This window comes from Cimex lectularius, unplaced genomic scaffold, assembly GCF_000648675.2.
Source record: "Cimex lectularius strain Harlan isolate CLEC.00 unplaced genomic scaffold, Clec_2.1 scaffold244, whole genome shotgun sequence".
Lineage (NCBI taxonomy): Eukaryota > Metazoa > Arthropoda > Insecta > Hemiptera > Cimicidae > Cimex > Cimex lectularius.
The window spans coordinates 618,607-646,168 of NW_019393120.1; the positions used below are offsets into that span (position 1 = coordinate 618,607).

The following is a 27,562-nucleotide window of genomic DNA, read 5'->3' on the forward strand; positions in this document are numbered from 1 at the left end:
TTTGTAGCATTGTTCAATAAATTTTTATTGATCTCGGCAAAAATTATAGACTAACAATAAGTTTAACAGTTATACATTACTACAATTTGTTGAGCTGTTATAAAATATATTTTCACAAATTAATTGTAATATATCATCTATAATATCTTGTGCTAATAACGAATATATCACACCATTAGTCTTTACTCATCCTCCCTTGGTTATAGTTAATAAAATATCAATCTTCTTTATCACAGATTTCCCAGGAATGATTGTCCTCATTGAAAATCACAATACCTTCTTTTTCAAGTTTCTTAAGATGTTGAGTTACGTTATTCCCTGCAGCTAGGTGCAACCTTTTTGGAATGTCCTGTAATTAAAATTTAGAATGTAAATTTAGAAAAAATACAATTTTTCAATTTTCAATTGAATAAGTAAGTTACTTACAGCATAAAGTACGGAGACGATGTTGGATACTGTCATTTCTTTTTTACTTTTTTTCAGTAAATCAATAATCTGGGATTCTCTTTTCATTCTATGGTCAATATATTTCTGAATTTCGCCGCATGGCTCCTTAAATAAAATTGAAAAGCATCTGAATAAAACATGCAATGACAATAGTCAAATTAGAAAATGAGCAGGTTTGAAATTGGTTTCTTATATGATTTGTATCAAGACAGCAATAAAATATAAATTAAAAAAAATTACATTTATTGTATATCCATGGCCAGGATATATTACACTTGGTTTCATATCTAGGATTTTTTTCAGGGATTTCATATAATCGTACAAATCTTCAAATACAGCAGTACTCCCACCTAAAATGCAGTCTCCGCTGAATATGGCATTTTCCTCAAAAAGCTTAAGGACTATATGATCTGTAGTATGTCCGGGAGTTGATACGACTCTAAAATGACAAAAAAATAAATCAATTTTCAAATAATGACTGAAACATTTATACTGATTTTATTTGAAAGTTATTACTTTAAGGTGGCACCTTGAGTTGAAAACTGCTGGCCGTCAAATAAATAACCCAAGGATATCTTACCCCAAGTTGGTGAATTTTCGGCATCAGTCCTTGGATACTTCCAAACTTTTGGTTCTGAATATGAACAAAAAACAATTTAAAAAAAGTAATAAATAAATAAAAATAAAAAATGTAAAGATTAAATTCACTAATTTCGTGGTCCGCTTGACCAATTAATATATCACAATTAATTAAGGTTTTTAGTTGAGATAAAAAAGTCAATGGCACGAGCGGGATTCGAACCCACGATCTTCGGCTAGATACGCCGCTGCTCTACCACTTGAGCAATCGTGACCTCGATCCACTCGGACACCAACTTCCCATCTCAACCCCACCTTTTGAGTTTTCCCTCTTTTTTGCCATTTTTCAAATGTCGTGTAAGCGGATTGGATTCTCGGCAACAAATGAAATGGCCACGGAGAGCTTTAGTGAAGTATACTTCATTTCAAATCATTAAATTCACTAATTTCGTGGTCACTGAAAACCTTAATTAATTGTAATATATTAATTGGTCAAGCGTACCACGAAATTAGTGAATCTAATAAATAACTCTGACACTTTGACAGACCAACACAGCGAATGAATAAAAAAACGGGAAGGAAAACTCAAAAGGTGGGGTTGAGATGAAGTTGGTGTCCAAGTGGATCGAGGTCACGATTGCTCAAGTGGTAGAGCAGCAGCGTATTTAGCCGAAGGTCGTGGGTTCGAATCCCGCTCGTGCAATTGACTTTTTTATCTCAACTAAAAACCTTAATTAATTGTAAAGATTAAAATTCAATAATGGTATATTACCATTTGTGATTTTTTTAAAAATATCCTCAACTCCACCAATGTGGTCTTTATGCCAGTGCGTTATTATTATATGTTCCAAGTCTACTTCTTCATCAATCAGATAGTTTGTTAGTAGCTTTATGTATTCAGACTTACTGGGTTCGCCTGTATCTATCAGAATACGTCTAAAAAATAAAAAACAGTTATAACTGTTTTATGTTAATAATGTTTGTTAAAGGGATTTATTTAAATATTAACAAACTGGTTATAATGTTAAAATAATAAAGTACATTAAATAAGTAAATTAATTTTTTCTTTTCTATTCTGCTTTGTTTTTTTAATGGTTTTCTAGTTTGATAAAGACAACAAACAGATGTTTTTCTTTTTATCTATTCCATTTCCAGTTTCCATTCATTCTCATTTGAGTCCTCTTTAGGTGTTAATTTTGCCAAATTCAAGACTACCATGTTTTTTTTATAAATGGTGGAATAATAAAAAAAATCGTTTTGTTGTACTTAATGTGCTAGAAAACCATTTAAAAGCAAAGTAAATAGAATCCTAGTGACGTTAACACTGAAAAATATATACGAAGAGTATTCTGCTGAAGAGTTTCTCATTTTAAATATTCTAATTTCTTAATAATTTTTTACAAACTATAGTTGTTTGGAGTGTGTATCTTCCCTGTATAATAAATTATAAATTACACGCAACATCCTTATTGAATATAAGGATAATGGGAAATTCTATTTTACTTACAACTGAGAACAAAAACTTTTTTTTAAATATCAATTTGAACTGTACTTTGTTCTTGCAGTGCTACTTAAAGGTTTTGGGCTGGGACAAATTCAAATAGAAATTTGTTGGTTACCAATCATTTTAGTCTGCCCATCCTCATCGGGTTTGTCAGACGTATTTCGGCATTTCTCTGTCTTAAGTGTATGTGTGTGATTCTGTGTAGTTAAGTGTCTTGTACCAACAAACAAGGAGGCAGACCAAAGTGATCAATAGCGACCAAATTTCAGGTTCATCACCCTGTGCAGACGACATGGAGAAATCTTACAAAACATATTTCTACCTTTTCTAAGTTTAAAAAAATCTATTTCTGATTTGAAAGAGTATGAATGAAAAAAGAAAGTGAGAATTCAAGACTGTAGTATATTGAGTTACTATATGATCTGATCTGCCCTGGGTGTACTAGTGCAAGTGAAAATTATACTTATTTCCTATTTATTAATTGTGTAAATTGGATTAGATGAAAACTATTTGGACTTAGTCTAATATAAATTGTATGTGTTTAGAGTCCTCTGAAATCTCTCCTTTTCTTTAAGTCCTAGAGGATTCTAATTAGTAGTAATGAGAATTAAAAAAAAATTATATATCTTTTACTTAAAATTAGTTTTGGCTTTAGAGATGAAGGATACAAAGGTTAATATTATTCTTCCTCAGTAAGTAAATTTCTGTGAGTCCTAAAAAACTTGTTTAGAAAGCAGGACCTGTCAGAAGTGTAGTACTGATTTTATTTGCAGTTTGATTTTCATGGGGTTGGGAAGTAATGATTTCCGATCATTTTGGTCTGCCTATCAATCAAGCTTTTTGATCGCTTCGGCATTTTATCATTTTCGGTGGATTCAGTAGATGCCTCATCTGCTGACATACCTGGCAAATCAAATCAGTGAGGGTAGTGGATCATAAGAATTGGTTTGATTAAACTACAGGTTCATCACGCTGCAAATCCCATGGAGAAATTTTGCAATTATTTTTACTGACGAATTTTACTGTCATTGATATCTTCTGACCTAATCTGTGTAAGAGTGAAGGTTCTAGGACCAGCACACCTTGATGCTTGTCATGTCTGCTGGCATTTTTAGTACCACTGATTCCCTTATTCATTGAAACTCAAGTCAGTCTACTCTCGATCGGAAATTATATGCAGCGGATTCTTCTGATAGTTTGGTTCTTATTTGTATTATTTCATTTCCGAGAGCACTGAGATTACCCATATTTTCTTGCTCTTTTCGAATAAAAAATATGTGAAATTAATGGTGTGTAATTCTTCGTAGAAAGCTGGCAGTATTCCTCAGATAGTATAGCCTTTTTGAATCTATTGGTATACCAAATAAAGATTGATAGCCAATTGTTGAATTCTATAATCTCACATAGGTGTAAAAAGCACTTTGTGTCATTATCATTAAACTACATGGGCCAAATTTGCTCTCGAGTAAATAAAAAGTCAATATTGCGAAGACAACGGTATAATCAGTCATGCTGTTTCCGCAGGCCAACTTTCCAATGATTCCATTTAAAGATACAATAATTAATTAAATCGTTTTAGTTGAAAATTATAAATATAATGCAAGGAAAGCTTTCTTATAGTAAAATAAGTTTAATGGCTTTGAATTGTATTATATTAGGGCAAGGGATCTACTCACTTTGGTCCATTCCCAACGACGTACGTGTTGGTACCATCCAATGTCATCATTCCAGGATTACACCCAAGGATCCTGGTCACCAAGTTGGTGATTTTCACAATTTTCTGCACTGAAGATGACATTTCACAGACATAAATCTCCCATGAGTATCGCTAATAAGTGAAAAGATCTTATCGCTAATTATTAGAATAATGTTTACGGCTGCTGTCAAAATAATTTATGTGTCTATCACAGTAACTAATGAATTAAAAAATATTCAAAAATAAAAATAAATAAATCTGTCTGAAAATAACTTCAAAATTGCACCAATTTCTTATCAAATCAACATTAAGGTTCCAATCCTTATCAATAATTTCCCCGCGCTTTAGCGCGTAGTTTGTTGGTAATTGGTATGTTGTGAGGAGTGAGGACTGAGGAGTTAGGACTACTGAAGCCTGAAACACTAACAAGCAACTACACGCTTATTACCTTGTCCAGACATTAAAAAAGACAGAACTTTTAATTATTATTCTCCGGAATGGCAGCTAACCTTCGAAAAAAATTAAAGGTAAAGGGAAAATAAATATAAACCTCAAGAAAGAAGGGTAACAATTTTTTTAAATCTTAATATTAAGTATGATTTTTAACTAACTTTAAGTAAGAAGCATGCACTTTGAGAGTCTCATCTCATAATCCCTTCAAATGATAATATTCCATTAGAATTTAACGTTTTATACAACTTTACGTATTATACTGATGTATAACACTCTCCCAGCCATCTACTACATTTCTCTTCGAGCACCTTTGGCTTCACAAATTTTAAACCTTACTGATATTTTATATTTATCTTTTATTATGTTGTTTATTGTACATATACGTACAATATATAGAAAGTCTGGCATTGATTTCTAATTCTACCACATTAAACTATGAAATCTAACTATACTTTTCATCTAAAGTGTTGAGTCTGGGTGATTGTGGAATGCACAGGTATGTGAACAGTAGGAGAAAACGCCTGAAGGTGGCTCCAGACATGCGGTATTCACTAAATGACGCTGAAATTTTGTCGTCTTGAGCCAAATAGCATGCCTTGTACACACATACGGGGTTTTATACAACCACGCAGTTTGTGCGGAAACCGCATATTCACTAAGTGCTGTGCAAGTCGTCAACTTACTACCAATCGTGATGGACAACAGTGAACCTGTGGTTTTGTGTAGTGGCTAGAAACTCAGTCAAAAATCAGTCATAAATGTTGCTTCATCTTACTTTCGATTCGTTTCCACGCATTTTTTTTTTTTTAATTTTTCCCATCCACCTCTCTGCCGTACCTAAGGGAGACCCCATACTGGCGGACCACGGCCACTAAACTAATTCAAGTGGGATGCAAGTTTAGGGGATCTTATTGTGCTTAACGTCTTCCTTCGACCTTGCCCTGAAAGGGAAGACCCAAGGAAGAAGGGAAATTTTTTTCTTATTATTAATTTATCTAATCTAATAGGTCTCCCCCTTGCTGGTTAATCCTTTTGAATACACTTTCTAATAAATACAATATTTTAATAAATAAATAACAATTATGGGTACAAGGAATAACCAGCCCGGAATTAAAAGTTCACGGAAACGCTAAGATCTAACAAGTAACTTATCATTAAAAGAAAAGGAAGAAAAAAGAAAGTAAGAAAAATTAATCAGGTACTTTATCCACTATAGCTCGGCTAACAGGCTTGAGGACCTCAAACGTTCTCTTTTCTTTAACCAGTTTGTTGAGGGTCGGTGGCCAAGTGTGGCGGAAGAGGAGCTTTAGTGGTTCCCTCACACTCTCAAGGAGGGGGCAGTTGAATAATCTGTGTTGGACACTGTCATCAACTCCACAGTCGGGACACAGTGGACTGTTACCTCTACGGAATCGGTGCAAATTCTTTCCGATTTTTGTGATTCGGAAAAGAAGCATTCCAAATTATTGGTTCAGCTGATCAAGAAATTATAAGACCGTTATGTCGTATCCATTCATTCTTAACCAACAGAAACAACGCTATGTTGTTCTTAAACTAATACATCTATACTAGTTAGGGATAATTTCATACAATAATAGGTCAATGATAGGTCAGTCCTAGAGGGTGACACAGACATTTACATCCTTTGTCTGACATCTGCAATCTTTGATATGTCAATTGAGTAAGCGAGTGTGATGGAATGCCTGATACTCTGCTCAGACTGGCTTGCCATCCGTTTCAAGACTTCCCTCATTTCGTTACGCCAAGGCAGATTAGACCATGGTACATGCCTGCACAAACTTATTTTGAAAAATCCATGTGTGAATAGCATGAATATTGCAATTATCACTGAAATCGTTTAGCTCTTACAACCTTTACAAATAATCGAATTTTCTAGTTTCCGTAAACCTTGCCACTGAGATCTTAGACATGAGCAACTGCTTGGTCAGAAGTAGGATTTCACTGTTATATCACAGAATCCAAACTTGAACTATATCAAATTGCTCTAAATATTAAAACAAAATTATTACATATGACTCTCTTAGAATAAAATGGGAGATTTCCTCTTGTGGTCTAAATCGTAACCAAAACCAATACAGCTTGGATAGGATGACCAAAACGATTAAAAATGGCTAAACCAGAGATCGATCAGCTTGCAATGCAACAGACCTTGAAGACAGGACAAACAATAAAAATCAATGTAATTACTTGGCAAGGTGTTGAACCTGAAGCACCATCATGTGTCTGGGAAACTACTGGAAACGGTGGCGTCTGCCAGACAAAACCAGAAAGAACTACTCAAGACGACCAATCTATATATTGTTCTGCTGTTCGAACTTATTCTTTCATCACAACACTAGGTACAAAGTGCAAGAATAAGCTAAGCGGAGTATTTCATATCATCATGGATTATTCAATATATTGCCGTCAACCCTCTTATCTTATAAAACTAAAGTAAATCCTGTCTTACAGGTGGGTTTAAATATTTAACTACCTGCAAAGGGGTAAAATCACATTACAATACTTTTTTCATATAATTCTTTAATTAAAATTATATGGGTTATCCTGGGATTTGAAAGCAAAGAACCTCTAGCGTGGTAAATATAGACGACCTGCCACTGTGGACCCCTGATGCTCTCATTCAATATTCATGCATATAAACTTCAGGTAACAGGCAAGTATTTTCTTATCAGAGCAATGCATACAAGCTTGCTCTCTATAAAGAGCCAAGGCCATTATTAGTTGGTAGGTTGTGTCTGAGGTTTTGAGTCGAGTAAGGGGAGACAGTCAGCTCCTACCAAATGCTCGAACCCTTTAATAATATTGTTTTTTATGTTCTTCGTGGATATTTATGTTTAGAAAGCTGTACCTGCAGTTAAATACGTAGATATGGAGTACAGTGAAGAGTCTATGGACCAAGATGAACAGGAAAATAAGGAGAAACATCTTTTATCACCTCTACATATAACAAAAAATAAAAGCATAAACCCCTATGAAGAAGAAACGAGTGAATATGAGAAAAAGAGGTTGCAAATTATCGCAGAGAATGAAGCAAAAATGAGGTAAATATTTACGAAGTGTGACTTTATTGTCTAGTCGAGCCATTGCTGTTTATTTGGGCCTCAATACAGGGGTTGAGCCCTAGAATAATTATCTTTAATGCAATCACAGCAAATTAATAAATATTTTATGCCCATGGCAAAATATTTGCAAATTATTGAGGCATTTTTTACTAGCGAACTGGGTTTAAAAACGCAAAAGGCACAATTGAAGCCAAAACCGAAACCTAAAAATGGAAATAAAAAAAGAAAAGTGATTGCAAGATGGTATATTATTTTTTTTAAATGAGTTTTAAGACTTTTAAAAAGAATTTATAATTGTATCAGTAATTTATCCTAGGAGTATTGGGTTTACTGATGTGCCAAGGAGAGAACCTTCTAAGCGTTTGAGGAATAAACTGGAACATAAAGTATTTGAAGAAGACGAAAACCCCCCACCTGTTATAACACCATCAGAAACTCATGTAGAAACTGATAATAGGATTATTGGTTGAGTTTAAATTCTTTTGTTACAATTGTTTCAAATAAAATTAATAACAATAAGTTTAATAAATTTCAGACACAGTAGACCTCGAGGTTGAATCGAGGGAGTTCTTTTCAAACTTGCATAGTACTGTACCATATCAGAGTGATGTCGATATTGCAAAATGTGATAAAGACACGTAAATATTTCATATGAAACTTGTTATTAAAAAAAAAAAAAAAAAAAAAAAATTACTCCATTTAAAATAATAATAATAATTTCAGCTTTCAAACCCAAATACTGAGCTTAAGAATGTTTGATGATTTGAAAAAAGTCGTGGATCAGAGAATATATTCTTTATTTATTTATCCTTGCACATCAAAATGCCTTGTCTTAGCAGGAAGTAGAAGTGGTTCTTTAGGTAATGTTATAGAAAAACAGCTTATTGTGTATATTATAATTTTAATTTGTATTATTTGTCGTAGGAGTTTGGGATGTTATGTCAAGTGATGAGGACAACGTCCTAAAATTTGACTACCAGACAGGACCTATAAATTGTATTTCTTCGAATAATAATTACTTGGGTAAAATCTATACCACTAGCCACGACGGTACAATTAAGTGTATTGACTTAGATTCAGGGAAAGTTGAGAATGTACGTCAGTCAGGAAGAGCGGGTGAAAAACCCAATACTTTTCATTTTTTTTAGAAAGAATTGTATTCTGAGGATTCATTTTTTTTTCCAGCTCTATGCTACTTCATATTCAGAGAAAATCAACCATCTCACTTGGCATGATGTTATGGATTCTCACACATTATTATTTTCGCACGGTTAATATTTTTTTACCAATATTTTAACTATAACTTTTTTATTATTGATTGAGAGATAAAAAGAAAAAAAAGGACAGACACTTGTATTTATTTGTTTATTTGGCATAATAACTAGGTATAAAGGTTACTTAAAACTTAAACGCAATATTAATAACTTGTGGTTTACCTTTATATAGTGTTACTAATCCTTTTACACTCTTTAGATTGAAAATAAAGAAAATCAGTTCAATTTCGTCCTTTTTGAGTGAGCTAATCAGTTTTTTGAATTGTTTTCTTGATTAAGCAATAAATTTAGAAAACAAAAATTATTCTATTTTCTTAAAAGCATGATTTTAAGTAAGATTTTCACTACTTATTAAGAGTAAAACCAGATAAAAAAATGTTACTTAAATTTAAATCTATCATCATGATTTTCCAGTATTTTGGTGAATTTTCTGTCAAATCATTTATTAAAACAAATTTCTAATTTTGTTTAATTTAAAATCAGTATGTTTAATTAATATAACAATAAAAATACATTAGTTGGAAATAAACAACAAAATATAAGTGCGTTTATTTTTTATTTTGGTTTATATGGTATATATAATGTTTGTAATAATGGATTTAGGTAATGGTAGTGTTGGAATCCTGGATATGAGGGAAAACAAACAACCTACATGGGCCAAATGCTACAATAAATCCTGTAGGACAGTTCAATCACATCCTTGCGATAAAAACTATTTTCTCACATCCTCAGGCCTTGGGTATATATTATATTTTTCAGTTTTTTGAAATCTTGTTTTTATTTATTTTTTCTACAGCTAACGTTTAATAATAATTCACATTTCCTAGGTATGCCAGTATTTTTGATATCAGGAAAATAAATAAAAATAATCCCATCTCTGAAATGGAACATCACAAAGGATTGAGTAGCGCTTTTTTTTCACATGTCGGAAACAGCATCCTAACAACTTGTAATGACGACACTGTTAAAATATTTGACACGTCAAAGTTTGCTTTAAAGCCTAAAGGTAACTAAAAAATATAAAATACATATTAAGAAACAATTAAAATCCCAATTGTAAATTTAAGCTATTACTTCTGTTGTCCATAACAACCATACGGGTCAGTGGCTGTCTGTTTTTAAAGCAAATTGGTATCCTCAGAGGGATGATGCTTTCATTATTGGAAGTCTTTTATCACCTAGAAGGGTTAGTTGAACATTGAATTAATATCCTTATTTAAAATCTAATTGTGTTATTAATTACAGTTACAAGTATATGGGAGTGATGGGAAAATAATTGCCGAGTTAAAAGATGATTCCATGACAACGATTTCTCCTGTAATAGCAATTCACCCTACCCTTACTATAATCGCTGGTGGAAACAACTCAGGACGAGTTCACCTCTTCTGGCCGCCAGAAATGGCCAAAATGTTTGAACAAAATGTCTAAAATTCTACCGACAAAATCTACATTTCAAAAACCTATGAAATAATAAATATACCATACACCGGCTCTACTGAAACAGTTTCTTGTTTATTTTTAAATTGTGCGTTTACAAAAAACAAAAAAACATATGCAATGGACTGTTAGACATGTTAGAATAATCTTGTTTACTTATTAATTATTTAAAGTTATAGCTTATACATATCTTTTGTGTTTTTTATTTTTTAAATAACATGGTAATTTTTAAGTGTAATTTGTCTTTTTTTAATTTTTACCTTTGTCTAACAAACAATTCCATGTGGGGTTTTTCAAAAAGTAAATTAATTACTTACTTGAATGTAAGTGATTAATACCCTACAACTCTCTCTCACAAACACACACACTCTCTCACAAACACACACACTCTCACTCTGCTGTAAATAAGAAAATTGGTTCAACGGAGGTTTCAGTATAAGTATCTGAGGGTGCACTTCTCTCTCTGACATCTCACCTTTAAAAATTTAAACATCAAAATTCGCAATTAATTTTGTTTGGCCTAACCATATTTCAAATTCATATCTATTCGACCTAATGTCAAGTGTCAAAGTACCATATTTATAATAGTGTGTTGCAATCCATAATTTGTTGTACAGCTCAAATTTAGGGCTATAATCTATATGGGGGTCTTGGAAAGGTTTCAAAGATATTTCAGAAAATTATTCTCTACCTACAAGCACAGCTTACATTGCCAGCTTTTATTTAATGCATTATGCAGTGAATACTGAAATCAAGACATAAGGGTCGTCATTACTGAAGAGCGAAAACAATAAAGGGCTAAGTATGCAGACCTGTCTAAACCCCAGTTTCAACAAGGAAATATTGGGATACCTATTAATTTCAACATCAGAATCACAATGAGCAAAAGCAGCAGTATTGCAAAAATAAATAATAAATAAAAAAGTAATTTTTAAGATTTGTCTTTTTTAATTGTTAGCTTTATTTAAAAAACAATTCCATGTGGTTTTTTTCAAAAAGTAAATTAATTATGGATTGCAACACACTATTATAAATATGGTATTTTGACACTTGATATTAGGTCGAATAGAAGAATTTGAGATATGGTTATGCCAAACAAAATTAGTTGCGAATTTTGATGTTTAAATTTTTAAAGGTGAGATGTCAGAAAGAGAAGTGTACCCTCAGATACTTATACTCATAATGTCAATTCCTTTGCTCCCAAAGAACCAGTGTTCCTTATTTGCCTCCCTGTCCCCAACCTCATGAAAAACTATAATTTTTTATTTCTTTAAATTAATTAATAGGTCCCAATGAAAGCAATAAATTTCTATAGTTGGAGAGCTCCAGCCAGCATGACTACATTGTAAGCTTTTATTCATTCATTATATATTATTTACGCGGCGAATTCTGAAATCAAGACATCAGGGTCGTCGTTACTAAAGAACAAAAACAATAAAGGGCTAAATAAGCAGCCCTGTCTAAACCCAGTTTCAACAAGGAAATATTGGGATACCTATTAATTTCAACAGCAGAATCTGAATGAGCGAAAGCAGCAGTATTGCAAAAGTAAAGGTTTACATTGTTCATATGAGGAAGCATTTGGTCAACGGCCAAGCCACTATAGAGAAAACGAACGCGAAAATTGTATTTCTCCTTTTTGATATTTTCAACATTAACAATATTCATATGTGAGAGTCTGAAGTTTGTAGAAATCCTTGTTAGCAACATCTATCAACTTCTTACTGCAAGAGTAATCAGTGTGCGATGTTTTAATGGAGTAAATTTTGCCACAATGGGAAAATTCAAGCTCGAACAGAAAATCACTTCTCCTGAAAATTAGTATTTTTTTACATTTCGGTACACTTTTCCCCAAAACTATCTGACATGTTGAACTATTTTTTTTTTTCATTTTGTAGAGCCAATAAATAATAAGTGTACCTTATTAGAGAATTTAAGATACATTCAGAAGAATTTTTTTGTATAAATAAAAAGATGTAACATTTTGACACAACTTTAGGTTGTTGCCAAAAATAAACAATTCACTATTTAAAAAAGAAATCTAGCTAAAAATTCGTAGAATATATACTAAGAAAAATCCAAATAAAACAACAGTGGTTGTAATAAATCGAATAGATTTTGAGAAAATCAAAACTACAACTTAATGACCTTGAACTATTGGTTGAAATACAGTAAAATTTTATATTTTAATGCTTAAACTGAATGTGTGGACTCTTCTGAAAAGGAAATACGTATCAAAATTAAAAACCTTGAAGTAGAAGTCAAATCTGAAAAAAGAAATAGAAAAAACTTATCTGTTGGTCCGAAAATCAGTTGCTACCGTCTTAATATAAAAATATTTGCTCAAATTGTAAATATTTGTGTAAATTGATTGTTCATCCTTGGCACCTTCCTCGATATGTGAACATTTTATATTTAATTTATTATTATATAAAGTCTGAAATTTATGAGCCTACAAACAGCTGAAGTCATCGCCGGCCCTCTGCGCGTTTTTCTTCTTTTTCTGTCTTTCACGCAGATTTTGGTTTACACTGCAGCCTTTGAGCATTGGTTAATGACTGCTTTTATATGTATACTACGTCTAATGCTAGCCCCTCGATTGTACCTCAGGTTCACACAGAATATACATAAATAATGTACATTGCTACAAACAAAGAAATCTGATCACATTCACTCCCCCAGAGTATTCGATATTCCTCTGGGCGGGGTTGAATCCACTCCATTCTCGCTAATAACTTACTTTTACTGTAGACTCACCCTACAGTTCTACTCCTCAGGGTGGAATTAAATTTGCAATTTACTTTTTGTGCCGTTTTTAAGAGTTTGCATTATTAAAATAAAATTAAAAAATCTAATTGAAAGTTTTATGATTCAAAAGCTTTATGCTATATATTTTTTTTAATCGTTAATTTTCTCTAGGTTTTAAAAAATTGTAATGGAGATACTGTCAATATTTTTCATTCATAATAGGATCTTGGTCAGACATGAATATTCATTGTCAAATTTAGTTTATTTTTGTGCTTATAACATTCGTTTTGCTTAGTATTTAACATGTGAGGTTTGCTTGTAAAATGAAACCTTGAATCACGATCGTATTGTCTTAAAGCCGGAAGATTTGGTCAATATCGTTCATCATTGTCAGAATGTTTGTCAGAGAGGTGTATAATTAAAATTATGTATGTATGGAAAAAAAAACTACGTAAGCTTTTTAAACGTAATTGCATGAATACACCACTAGGAGGTGAATAGGTCAAGAGAATATGGTTCATGGATGTTCAGCTTGGAGTTGGACGTCGAATACGACTGCACACATGGACGTCAAACTTGGCAAAAGTCATAACCATTAGTATCGGCAAGGAATTTCCGTAGCCTTGCAGACGAAACATTAATGATGAGCTTTTTTTCATTCCCAATTCGGGTTAGATTGTGTAACACTTGATTTACACTGCATAATCTATCGGCGGCCAAGTTTTGCCTTATAAAGGATGCTGTGACCTGAATTTAGCATCTTGGCCAACGGTAAAGGTGAGCCCGCGGGCTTTCTCCGTCCAAATGTTTGGGATTATTTGCTGTCGTGCTTTCTCCTTTATTATTTGTCGTGTTTTCCGAGTAAATATGTCTGTTTGAATGATCTGTCTGCAAATCATCGTGCCTTGAATACATTGAAACGAAACACGTCGCACACAAGCTATATTTATGAATAAACGGTTGTTTTATTTTTTATATGTGATCTTTTAAGTTGATTTTTTATTTCAATTATTAAGAGCATGGCCGTACATGTCCTTGTTAAATCTGATGCCTATATTTTTATAATTGACCTAATCCGCCATCTTACTAGTTTATACCATTCTTAGCAAATGTTTTTCAGCTTCTGTCCAAAGAGTATCTTAAATGCAATATGGTTTGTCCCACCTCAAAGTCTATACTTACTATTATTTCCAAGGATTAAAAGTTTACTGGCAATTAAGTAACAAGATTCAATTTTTTTTCCAAATTTTGCTGAAAAAGTCAATTATGCTTAAAAAAAACTTGAACAACACAGCATTGCAATGTATAGACAAAATACTAGGGTGGGCTATCATTTTGCCCCGGGCCTTAACTTTTGGCATTTTTTATTATTTAGTTTGGCAATTGATGCATTTCAATCATTTCAATTTAAACCCAAACAACACCCAAGGGGAGTAAAGTAAGTTACCGGTTCACAGGTTCCCACGGCACCTTTGAATTTGATGAGAAGGATAGTGACTATGGGATTATTTCCTGGATATCATTTTCCTCATTGTGATTAAACTGGAGCATGAGCAGCGGGATACGCTCCTAGAATTGCGTCTGATGCAAGAATAATACGGCTAGGTTCACGACTAGTTTCGCTGATTCGTAACTCACTTGTGAGTAAATCGCGAAAACTTAAAAACCGACACTGCACATGCATCAGCACAAAGTTAGCATTAATTATGTTAAAATGATTTGCAATTGTTTTTAATTTTTATCCTGATTTCATTATTTGATCTTTTGGTATTGTGGATACTGTAATTAGTTCATTAATTAATCTTCAAAAAATATAGTTTTAAACAAAACTCTTTAAATTTCATACTACAGGTTTTCAAGGGTCGGTTCTATAATTAAAAACAAAACAAAAGTTGGTAGTCCTAAGTGAAATAGTGCAACTGATATTTCTAATATCAATTTACAAGTCCATAAATTAACACAAACGACCGTTTCAGAAAAGGTTATTGTTATTCAATTCACTAGTTTTCGTGGTCCGCTTGACCAATGTAATATCTTTCAATTAATTAAGGTTTTTAGTTGAGATAAAAAAGTCGTCACTAGCGGGATTCGAACACATGGAGCGAAGACACGATAGCTCAGGTAGTAGAGTAGCGGTGTATCTAGCCGAAGGACGTGAGTTCGAATCCCGCTCGTGACATAGACTTTTTATCTCAACTAAAAACCTTAATTAATTGAAAGTTATTATTGTTGTTCTACTATTTCTTATTTTTTTGATATTTTTTCTTATAAATATGAAAGCACCTCAACGTCTTTAAGTGCCCAGGACTTGCACGGCTTTGTGAGAGATCCTCTGTTTATCGGTTTACTGTCTGTTGATGCTGAAATTACAGCCAAAGGTTCAACTTATACAGCATTGAGAGGGACATTTAAAATAAATTTTTTTTCATTATCTTGCGATGTCTTGTGGATCGACCAAGTGCTAAAAACTTTTCTATTCCTCACTGAAGATGGTGCAAAGCCGAAACACTTCTGAGTAACATCAAAACCCGCGAGTGTAGACGGACCCAGCGTCAGTTCAACAATTATATTTTTCTTAACATTACTAAAGTTCATTACCTGATTGATTTTTTTTTCATTTACCTCTAATAGCATGTTTTTCTGCAAATATACTCTTGTACGTAAAAAACTTCAGAAATAAACAACACACTACTGTACAAAATCATGTACAAACATATACAGGGTGACCGACGTTATATGCTCCATCCAATTTTTTTAATGAAGGCAAATGAAAAAATACACGTATTTCATAGTTTCTATTGTACTTTATTATGGCTAATTCAGATTGATTTTTTCTTTCAATTGCAATTGCAGAATACACCAACCAACTTTTTTTTTTTGTTTCAAATGGGACCCCATTACGTTTTTCGACATTTTTGATAGTGTTTAGTCTTCTGAAAACATCAAAAAAGAATTTTTTAAATCGGACAAGCCTTTCCAAATTTATTATCAATTTTGCGTGAAAAATAAGTTGCTCCCCTATAATTACTTCAATGATACAATTCTGAAATACTTAGTGAAAAAATCAATCTGTATTAGCCAAAATAAAGTACATAATAAACCATGAAATATGTGTATTCATTAATTTTTTAATTTGCCTTCATTTAAAAAAAAAGAAAAAAAAGGCGGACATGTCTTTCAAAATCTATTATCAATTTTGCGCGAAAAATAAATTGCTCCCAAATAAATCCACACCTCTTAAAAATGTCTCAAATGTTCTTATAACTGTCTCAATATCTCAATTTTATATGAAAAACAGAACCAGTTATGTATAATTAATTAATATGTTTTTAAAGATTTTGGTTCTTTAATTTGTTATAATTATTTAATTATGAAAGAAAACAGCTTTTTTTTTTGGAGATTTTCTATATCTAATTTACAATCATTGCGAAATACGCAATGCTCTCCTTTATATGTTATTTATGTGTGGAAGCTAACTATCTAATTTCGAAATTTTAAAGCAATTACTCATCATTATTATTGTCCTAATCCCGGTCTTGTAATACGTGCAAACAGGGAGAAAATACCTTCTTCCGACCTTCAACCTATGTTTGATTTTTTAAAAATTCTAATGTACTTACGCTTAAATGCTACTGTATCTAAAAGTACAGGGTTTAAAGCATTTGATTTTATCGAACGTGGGTGAAAACGTTTTATGGCAAGTAATGGAGGGTTTTGCCTTTAAACACGGACATTCGTACTGGCCGAGGAATGAGAGAGCACATTGACATACTTGCGGCCATACATTTTTTCTCCCCTCAATACCTCAAAACCGATATCTATATTTACAGGTTAAGTTTACTAATTTAATAAATAACACATTATTGTTCAATTTTTTAAAAGTTAATTTTTGAAAGTGGTAAATATTATTTAATGATATACCCTTTGGTTTTTTGGATTTTGTTAACTTCCTACCATGAATCCAATTATATTATTGATATCTTCCTAAAAACAAGAAATTGTTAATTATTTATGTGAATCGAATTTAATTATTTGTTTAAAATGTATAATTGGCTTATGTGAATGGAATGCAATTATTTATTTAAAATGTTTAATTCGCTTTTGTTCTCAATTTTCGATTAAATCATTTTTACCATTTGGCTAACATAAATGCATGATAATCATTAAAATTAAGCATATTAAGCATTAATTTTTTCTTTTTGCACTGAATGTATATGAAACAAATGAAATGGCCACGGAGAGCTTTAGTGAAGATTACTTCATTTAACTTATTAAATTCACTAGTTTTCGTGGTCCGCTTGACCAATTAATATCTTTCAATTAATTAAGGTTTTTAGTTGAGATGAAAAAGTCAGTGTCACCAGCGGGATTCGAACCCACGACCTTCAGCTAAATACGCCGCTGCTCTACCACTTGAGCTATCGTGACCTCGATCCACTCGGACATCAACTTCCCATCTCAACCACACCTTTTGAATTTTCCCTCCTTTTTGCCATTTTTCAAATGTCGTGTAATCTATTTGATTCTCGGCGACAAATGAAATGGTCACGGAGAGCTTTAGTGAAGATATACTTCATTTTGCTTATTAAATCCTTTATATTTCGTGGTCCGATTGACAAAATAGCATCTTTCAATTAATTAATCTTTATGTAAGGTGTTGGTTGAGATAAAAAAGTCAGTGTCACGAGAAAATTTTAGGGCCTGAAATGACCTTAGCCGTTAAAACGCCCTTAAAAATTAATAATAATAATAATTCACTAGTTTCGTGGTCCGCTTAACCAATTAATATCTTACGATTAATTAAGGTTTTCAGTTAAGATAAAAAAGTCAATGGCACGAGCGGGATTCGAACCCACGGTCGTCTGCTTACTACGCCGCTGCTCTACCACTTCAGCTATCGCGACCTCGATCCACTCGGACACCAACCTCCCATCTCAAAAACAAAAAGGGAAGGTTGAGATGGGAGGTTAGTGTCCGAGTGGATCGAGGTCACGATAGCTCAAGTGGTAGAGCAGCGGCGTAACAAGCAGACGACCGTGGGTTCGAATCCCGCTCGTGCCATTGACTTTTTTATCTTAACTGAAAACCTTAATTAATCGTAAGATATTAATTGGTTAAGCGGACCACGAAACTAGTGAATTATTATTATTATTAATTTTTAAGGGCGTTTTAACGGCTAAGGTCATTTCAGGCCCTAAAATTTTCTCGTGACACTGACTTTTTTATCTCAACCAATACCTTACATAAAGATTAATTAATTGAAAGATGCTATTTTGTCAATCGGACCACGAAATATAAAGGATTTAATAAGCAAGGTTCACGATGAAAAGCAACCAGTCTATGGAAGATCAAAAGAGAGGAGGCATTAAAATTCAAAAATTTGAATTGAAGTATGCCGTGCAAAATAAGCTAGTAAAAATCAATAGTATGGGTTCGAAGTTTTCAATTGTAGGACATTATCAATAATTGACTAATATATCTGCGAAAGTGGTTTAAAATAAATACAATTAATTAGACGTTAATTACTGGACCTAACCATGCATATGTAGTAAACATTTCCGTTCATTATTTCGGATTAAAGCTTTAATCTGAGAAACGTTTTACTTCCTTTATTCTTTAATGATACTTTTTCCTTTTCCTTCCTGAAATTAATCTTGCCTAAACTGGTCAGAGCATTTCTGGTTGCATTTCTAGTATTTTAGCGTTCTTCCTTTTTGGGAAAACAATTAAGCTTGGAAAATGTACTTGAGTTCATTTAAACCTTTTAAAAATAATAATTAATATTTATGGCCTTACATTGCTGAAAAGAGACCGTAAAATGATATTAAAAACACAATTAATGAGTTGTTAATTACTGGAAACTACATTTGCATATGATCAAATCTGCTATTCCGTTTCTCGTGAGTTGAACATTGTAAATTCGTTAGATTAAAGGTTAGATTAACATTGAGAGATTCCGGCTTTCAAACACATTTGTTTTCGGAAAACAAATTGTCCAAAATTTTCTGTTACACATCTTAACGCTTACGAACATTTTTGGTCCATCTTTCCTCGCAGTTTTGGCTCGAAAGACGAGTTAAGGGTCTTCGCCATCTTCAGTTGGGGTTTGTAAATCACTAATGATGAAGCCGAACGTATCTGGCAGACCAAAACATCAGTGGCAGAGCGAACAGATCGGAAACGTCCAAACTTCGGGTTCATCACTCCGCAGACTTCGAAAGGAAATCTCACAAAGTTTTAATATTGACTTCCTGGAAATTGCCTTTGTCAGCTTATGTTAGTTTTCCATAATTTTCTATTCGTGTTTATATTATAAACTCTTACAGTATACAAAATGTCATTGGACCGTTTGTATAAAATTCAAGAAATGTAATCTAGTAGTTACTACTATTAATTTACATTTATTAATAAATAACACTAGTAAAATATAAAAAATAATAAGAGAGACAATTTGCAAACAAAGAAAACGTCCCGACTACTTAAATATTTTTATTACTTTTTCCAAATATCAATTAAATAGAAAATGTATTTATAAATAGAATTCTAGGCAAAACAAACAAAAGAGCAATGAATCCTACATCTACCCAGAACGGAACTGTTAAGGGGTCAAAAGGTGAACGCAGGGTTGACAATATCTTGGCTTTTTAATCGTCGCCATTCTGGAAATTATGCTAAATAGAGAAATCTCCTGGACGCAACGTGCATCTCGTCCCACATGCCGTTTCAATTTATTGGCTAATTTTAGCTTTTATGGTGGGTGTGAAAGGCCAACAATCAAATTGTTTAACGGAAGGCAATTTCTTCAACGTTTTGCCAAATTTATTGCGATCGAAACGCACGCGTACGTTTAGAATCTTAATTAACTAAAATTAAAATAATCTTAAAACATAACATGGAAGATAAAGCTGAGATGTGTCACTCTTAAAATTTTATTACATATTTAATATTTTTCAACATTTTTTTTTTAGTTGAGATAAAAAAGTCAATGGCACGAGCGGGATTCGAACCCACGATCTTCGGCTTGATACGCCGCTGCTCTACCACTTGAGCTATCGTGACCTCGTCGTAGCTGGGCGTATCAAGCCGAAGATCGTGGGTTCGAATCCAGCTCGTGTCATTGACTTTTTTATCTCAACTAAAAAAAACCTTAATTAATTGTAATATAGTAATTAGTCAAGCGGACCACGAAATTAGTGAATGTAATGATTTTGTTTTACTTTCAAGGTTAATTAGTTGTTATACCAAATTAAGGTTTTTAGTTGAGATAAAAAGTCAGTGTAACGAGCGGGATTCGAACACACGATCTTCGGCTAGATACGCCCGCTGCTCAACCACTTGAGCTATCGAGACCTCGATCCACTCGGACGCCAACTTCCCATCTCAACCCCACCTTTTTAATTTTCCCTCCTTTTTTGCCATTTTTCAATTTTTCAATTAATTAAGGTTTTCAGTTGAGATTAAAAAGTCAGTGTATATACATTTGAAAAATGGCAAAAAGGAGGGAAAATTAAAAAACAAGTGGGGTTGAGATGGCAAGTTAGTGTTTGAGTGAATCGAGGTCACGATAGCTCAAATGGTAGAGCAGCGGCGTATCTAGCCGAAGATCGTGGGTTCGAATCCCGCTCGTGACACTGACTTTTTTATCTCAACTAAAAACCTTAATTAATTGTAATATATTAATTGTCAAGCGGACCACGAAAACTAGTGAATTTTGTTTTACCGTGGACCTTGATGGACTAGCGGTTAAAGGACTTAAATTCAGCTTTAAAAAGAAACTTTGATACTTACGTTATCCATTTATTTAGTAAGAAATCAAACCTATCTTTATTGAATGTACAATTAATACAAGCAAAATTAATTAATATTGTTTACTTAGCTACTTATAATTGCTTTAATGACCTATTTAAAGATTATGAGATAGCATTTCCTTTTTTACCCTCAATTCATGATTACATCCACTTAAACAATTAGAGTTAACCCCTATTGGTTAATCCGGGGTTAAACGTTGTTACTAGTTGCTCCTTGGGCATTTCGAAAAGTAATGTTTTATTATGTTATGTTAACACCGTTGTTAAAGACGATAAGGGGGATTTGTTAAAAACACAGGATAAAGAAGGGAATAAATAGGGCAATTACAATAAGATAAGATTGTCAAAAACATTCGATACGATTTTATTTTAAACATTTTGAAGTATTTTATTTTCGAAAGATATGAATAGCTTTGTCATCAAACAACATATTGTCAAACATTGACTGTTGTCACATCCAGTCTAGCAAGAATCTTTATTTATAAATAATTGGTATTAACGTCAATGTATACAAACTTTTTCCGTACATATTTTTCCTTAGGAAGAACTCTTTTTATATGTTCAGTAAGAATAAAATGTATAATGTACTGGTTCAATAAAATATTTCAAGACTATATTGGTTTCTAAAAACCCAGTAAATTTTAAATCTCTGCTTTATGTAGCTTAAAATTTAATTTAAAATGTAGTACTAATTATTAAAATAACAAGTATTTTGGCAGAAATATCAAGTACCATATATGACATTTTTACTATTCATAATAAGTAAACTAAAACGTGTTCTGGGTTATCTTGTACTGTAAATACTAAGCATAATACGTATCGAGCCGATTTTGTTGAAGTTTCAGTTGAAAAACGTATAAAGGATCAGAGAAAATCTTAAAACAAAATATTTTATAATTAAATTCACTAATTTCGTGGTCCGCTTGACCAATTAATATATTACAATTAATTAAGGTTTTTAGTTGAGATAAAAAAAGTCAATGGCACGAAGGGGATTCGAACCCACGATCTTCGGCTAGATAGGCCGCTGCTCTACCACTTGAGCTATCGTGACCTCGATCCACTCGGACACCAACTTCCCATCTTGAAAAATGTCAAAAAGGAGGGAAAAACTCAAAAGGTGGGGTTGAGATGGGAAGGTGGTGTCCGAGTGGATCGAGATCACGATAGCTCAAGTGCTAGAGCAGAGGCGTATCTAGCCGAAGATCGTGGGTTCGAATCCCACTCGTGCCATTGACTTTTTTATCTCAACTAAAAACCTTAATTAATTGTTATATATTTTATAATATTGTATTATCAGTTCTTATTAAATTTTCAACCATTTTTGTAGTCTTGTTATTTGATAGGTTAAGATTCATGAGAAGATTAGAAAAGAAAGAAAAAAAATTGAAGAAAAAATCAATTTCGACACCATTTACAAGATTGGTACAAAATTAATAAAATTCTAATATGACAATCGTTCATTTAATATATATCTAATATATTTCATTTAATATTTTGTCTACTCAAGAGATTTTTCTCAAAATTGACTTGATTGTTCGTGCATATAATTATTGAAATATATGTAGAAGAAATAGAGGTAGAGTATTCTACCAGATCCCTTTTGCAGTTTTTGCGAAATAAAAGAAAAAACGGAAACCCACTACCCCACAGAGTGTGATAGGTATGCTAGGTCCAGATTTGAAATCTTTGAAAATGGTCCAAAATCTTGGGGTTTGTGAAAAAGTCCAATAGATTTATTCAGGACACGTGAGCCGACCATGTCCCGGACCTTTTAGGGATCAGGCATTTAACACTAACATTTTATATACAATATATGTGTGGTGATTAGTGACCGTTAATCGATAATTATTCAGAAATTGTGAGATGCGGTCTGGTGTGATGTAGGTTTCAGAAAAACATTTTCTTTATCGTGCCAACGTTTCGATCTTTATTGAGATCATCTTCAGGGCTCAAAGTGTTTGTCTTCTGTGTAATTGTGCCATTCTTGCGTGTCGTGTTGAGAGTGGCAATCTCTCTCTCTCTCTCTCTCTATATATATATATATATATATATATATATATATATATCATCACACCTTCCTGTTTGAGGAATCTCAAAATCTGCATGATATATTAAATCGATTTCATGCTCTGTTCTTGGCTAGTATTACTTTTATGATAATGAACAAGAATATTTGGGAAAAAAGGTCTTTACCTAAAAACTTGTTTGAAGTGTTCAACTATGTCTAAAAAGGTTTAAAATCTACATGAATTATGATATCGTAACGCATTTACACCTTTGTGGTCTTAAACAGTGCTTTAAGAAAAAATGAAAAATTTATAGTAAAATGAATGAAAATAATAAATTATCACCTATTATTGTTTACAGGGATCGCTTTAATATTTTAATAAAACGGTACTGTTAGTTATTGGGTACCGTGATGTTGTAAAATTCAAATCTAAAGGTCGTCCAAGAAGAATAGGTTTTACTAAATATCTAGTTTAGCCATATGTTTCCCTCTGGGGTCGCAATGTCATTTAACATTGAGGTTCTTTAGCGTGCGCACCTAGCCGTCAGGCCTTATCTTACGTTTAGATTCTCAAGTTAGGGGCGACTCACCTCCGCTCACGGAAAATCTGCTTCTTCCGTGAGGTTCGGTGTAGAAGCCCACATCATCCAGCAGTATACTGCCGACATGTCGACTTCTCCCGCTTGCCCCTTCAGAGGAGATGGGTTAACATTGTGCAGTTAACTACTGCCGCGCGTAAAGGGATATCCAAAAAGTGGTCGAAATGCATCGGCCAAGTCTCCCACACACTCCCTAGATAGAGACGACAATTTTTTCTCCCTGGGTGTAGGGGCTCCGCTAGCGTCGAAACCTCCAGATGCGTTCCGGCCGCGGTTTCGATTTTAGTGGAATCTCTAACCACCCCATAGAGGAGACTATGCCTACGGTAAAGGCAGCCCATATGACCACCACCGATAAACATCCACCCCCGTCCACCATTCCTCACGCATCGAGGGATACCGTCAGCGTAGTCATAGCTCCTCGATGTCTATACGTTCTCGGTAGTCCGATCCTTCCGATTCCCGCGAAGTCGGGAGGTCATTCGGAGGTCATACGCAAGTACTGCGGTCCACGGCCACGAAAGAAACACACCCTCTTCTCTAGGTACCCGCTAGAGGTCTCACCACTAAGTCACTGCGAGTCCTTACCCATGCCATGACTGGAACGAAAATGTGCTGTCCTGCAGTTCAGGTGGTTATGCACCCTCCCCCGTCCGTATATATGAATACATTAGCCAGGAGAATTTTATGAAAATTTGCACAAATGTGAAATGTTCAAGCAATAGTTATTTTAGGAGGAAATTTTAAAGCCGCAATCTTGTTTAAAGTGATTTTTCTATGTCCAAAAGTATTTAAAATCTACATTAATCATTGATATCGTGGCATTTATCCGAGTGAGTTGTCTTGTTGACCACAGTCTTTACAGAGTTGACTTGATGCTTTTTAAAATGATAGTTCCTACTCACAGTAAGTTGTTTTGCAATGATACGGATTTCGAGCTTTTAGCTCATCATCAGGTTGAAGGAGTTCTACAACTTGTCTCGACATGAATTGCAAAAGTATTCAATAATTCAATAATTAATTCTTAGTTCGTGTCGAGAGACGTGGTTGTAGAACTCCTTCAACCTGATGATGGGCTAAAAGGTCGAAATCCGGATCATTGCAAAACAACTTGAACACCGCACTCACTACATCATTCATCATTTCTATTGAGATGTCTTGTTGTTTAATAAAACAGAACTGTTATTGGGCGCTGCGATTAATGTAAAATGGAAATCTAATCTGAGGGTCTCTCCGGAATAGATTTAATTAAATATCTCGTATAGCCGACCAAATTTTATGAAAATTTGCATGATTGTTAAATGTTCGAGCAGATAATTGTCGAAGGAGAAGAGGAGAATTAAATTCTACAGTCATAATCCTGTTTAAAGTGTTTCTTCCAAGTCTGAAAAAGTTTTAAATTTACATGAATCTTTGATTGTAGGTATTTATTTAAAAAACGAGATTAATCAGGGTTTTCGAAAATATTTTGTAAATTTGTAGATAATATGATGGTTTTTGTTGTATCTACAAAAATCTTGACTTAGTATAAGTCTTCACGAAATGGTTCCGTTGTAAAATAACGTAACAGTTTAGTAATTGGGTAGTGATTATAGTAATATGAAAATCTAATCTCCGGATTAGATTTAATTAAATATCTCGTCTGGCCAACAGAATTTTACGAAAATTGTTGAACATTTTATTTTTTAACTTATTTCATTTAGTTAATCTTTTTATGTAGGGCATTGGTTGAAAAAGTTAGTGCCACGAGCGGGATTCGAACCCACGACCATCGGCTAAATACTAACTTTTTCATTTCAACCAAAAACCTTATATAAAAAGATTAATTAATTGAAAGAAGTAATTTGGTCAATAGACCACTAAATGTAATGGTTTTACTTATTTCCATTAATTATTCTTTTTATGTAAAGTAGTGGCACGAGCGGGATTCGAACACACGACCTTCGGCTAAATACTAACTTTTTCATTTCAACCTAAACCTTCCATAAAAAAAAATTAATTAAAATAAGTAATTTGGTCAATTAGACCACTAAACATAAATGGATTTGTGCAAATAATTATTGATAAATAGAAATACTTTATTTTTCAATTTTGTGCACATCATGAAACATATTTGTAAAAGTATATACAACATGGAATTAAATCCGTCTGTCGTCGGATATCGTTGTAAATTGTCGCACATAATTGAAAATTAAATATAAAACTCTGGATATACAAGCATTAATTGTAGAACATAAAAATACTAGAAATAAATACACGCAAAAGTAATGAGTTTTTCGTCCAGATCATTAACTTTTTTTTTATGATTGTGTTATTTAATGAAGGAAAGGTGTATTCGAAATTAAAAATTAAATTCCAGGCGTGGCGAGCATACCGTATGAGAGTCCGAGGATCTGAACCATTCAATAAAATCTACAAAATGTGGATTTTTTGGGAAGGGAAAAAAAGCTCCTATCTTTGGTTCGATCAAATTACGGTAATTAATTAATAATACATACCCAAGTAATGAGAACCAGGAGAAGACCGTGCCTCGTCGCTCAAAGCTCGCACACTGTCTCGTTTTTCCTTTTGTCCCGGATTGCTGAAGCGACATTCCACCACCGTCCTCTTTTTTGCTACTATTAGCAATTTTATAATAATTAATATTTTACACCGTATATATCTATAAATGCATTATAATCTAAACAGTTCACAATGATGCATTAAAATCCATTTCATTCTTTGATATGTAAAATTTTTTATTCTCAGCTACTTGTTGAAAAATGTTGGCACCATATGGCTCAAGAATATTTTCACCTTTTGAAAAAATAAATTTAACGTAAATAATAATTCAAATGTAAAAAAGCACTTTTGAGGTGTTAACTAATAATATTGTAATAATACTAATAATAACTAATAATAATATTATCAGAGAGGCTCCTTCGTGTTAAGATGCCCCCCGAGGATCTGAGCCGTAAAGAGGGAATAGTTCTTGCCAGATTAAGAATAGGTCATACGCGGTCGACACATGGGCACTTGCTAGTGGGCCAATCCCCACGCAGGTGTCCCTTATGCAGAGAAAGGTTCTCGATGTGTTCCACATAATCGAAGCGTGTCGTGCCTTGGCTCCCTGCAGGGCGCGAATAGGCATGCCGCCAGATTTAAAAGGGGTTCTCGGACACAGCAGCGAGTTTCAGGGTCCCCTGTTCCTCTTTTTAAGGGAATTGGGAATTTTTTATTGTATATAAAAGTTAAATTATGTGTTTTGTGTTTCTGGGTCTTGTATGAGTGAACGTATTTATTGGTGTGAATAGAGAGGGGCTGATGGTGAAGTGGCATGTCCCCCAATCCTCCAGCTATTTGCGTCACCTTTCAGGCTTTAAGAACTATTTTATTTAAGAATTCTTTCATTAAGTATTTTTTGTTGTCTTACCCTCATAGACGTGTTTTTTTTTCGTTTTTCCTGATACTGCGAAGTAATTCCAATGTATGTAGCTGGACAGTTCATACAATTGATTTTATAAATTACATCGGATTTGTAGGCTGATGATGTTGTGTCTTTCACCGGAAAAAAATGTGTTCTGTTTTGTGGTTTTTAAAGGCTATTTTAATATGTTCTGAGGAGAGAAATTTATTTAAATTGTGTGACAATGTGTGGACGAATGAAAAAGAAAATTTTCCAGATTCACCGCATCCCCCACCCTACCACAATAATATAAAAACAGAATACAAATTCACTTTTCACAAAAATTTCACACAACACCAATATGACACCACAAGAATACACCACACTTTGTGTGAGTAACAAATGCTTGGTTTAAATGTAATTTTACCAATCAACACATGTTTTGTAATTCCCCAGGACCGAAGATGACCCGACTAAAGGTCGAAACGTTGGCTAAAAAATGAAAAAGGTTTTTCTAAACTACCTCATTATTGTTCGC

At 33.3% G+C, this 27,562-nt stretch overlaps 2 protein-coding genes across 8 annotated transcripts; one reads left to right on the top strand and one right to left on the bottom strand.

Annotated features, from left to right (window-relative positions):
- Window positions 1-26,247, bottom strand: LOC106666790 (endoribonuclease LACTB2). Of its 7 annotated transcripts, XM_014394238.2 has the most exons (7): window positions 6,888-7,109; window positions 4,207-4,358; window positions 1,799-1,986; window positions 964-1,081; window positions 688-886; window positions 427-552; window positions 1-349 (listed from the first exon to the last, which is right to left on the bottom strand). In XM_014394238.2, exons 2-7 carry the CDS (start codon window positions 4,326-4,328, stop codon window positions 218-220), a joined length of 885 nt encoding a protein of 294 aa, XP_014249724.1. In that variant the 5' UTR covers window positions 4,329-4,358; window positions 6,888-7,109; the 3' UTR covers window positions 1-217. The 7 variants fall into 7 exon arrangements, with proteins under 7 accessions (XP_014249724.1, XP_014249726.1, XP_024085669.1 ...); XM_014394240.1 differs by lacking the exons at window positions 4,207-4,358; window positions 6,888-7,109 and adding an exon at window positions 26,138-26,247 and having other exon boundaries at window positions 1,799-1,962; XM_024229901.1 differs by lacking the exons at window positions 4,207-4,358; window positions 6,888-7,109 and adding an exon at window positions 26,138-26,247.
- LOC106666789 (WD repeat-containing protein 76-like) lies at window positions 4,581-10,537 on the top strand. Its single transcript, XM_014394236.1, has 12 exons — window positions 4,581-4,753; window positions 7,539-7,741; window positions 7,916-8,005; window positions 8,079-8,227; window positions 8,298-8,400; window positions 8,486-8,622; window positions 8,687-8,856; window positions 8,948-9,032; window positions 9,640-9,775; window positions 9,864-10,042; window positions 10,104-10,222; window positions 10,282-10,537. Exons 1-12 carry the CDS (start codon window positions 4,724-4,726, stop codon window positions 10,462-10,464), a joined length of 1,584 nt encoding a protein of 527 aa, XP_014249722.1. The 5' UTR covers window positions 4,581-4,723; the 3' UTR covers window positions 10,465-10,537.
- Window positions 26,248-27,562: the final 1,315 nt, after the last annotated feature.

Coding starts and splice junctions, on each gene's coding strand:
- LOC106666790 (XM_014394238.2), bottom strand. CDS start 4,328: ATGTCATCTTCAGTGCAGAAAATTGTGAAAATCACCAACTTGGTGACC. Junction 1,987..4,206: donor GTCGTTGGGAATGGACCAAA/GTGAGTAGATCC, acceptor AACATAAAACAG/TTATAACTGTTTTTTATTTT. Junction 350..426: donor TCGTCTCCGTACTTTATGCT/GTAAGTAACTTA, acceptor TTTTAATTACAG/GACATTCCAAAAAGGTTGCA.
- LOC106666789 (XM_014394236.1), top strand. CDS start 4,724: ATGGCAGCTAACCTTCGAAAAAAATTAAAG. Junction 8,401..8,485: donor GCAAAATGTGATAAAGACAC/GTAAATATTTCA, acceptor TAATAATTTCAG/CTTTCAAACCCAAATACTGA. Junction 8,623..8,686: donor AAGTAGAAGTGGTTCTTTAG/GTAATGTTATAG, acceptor TATTTGTCGTAG/GAGTTTGGGATGTTATGTCA.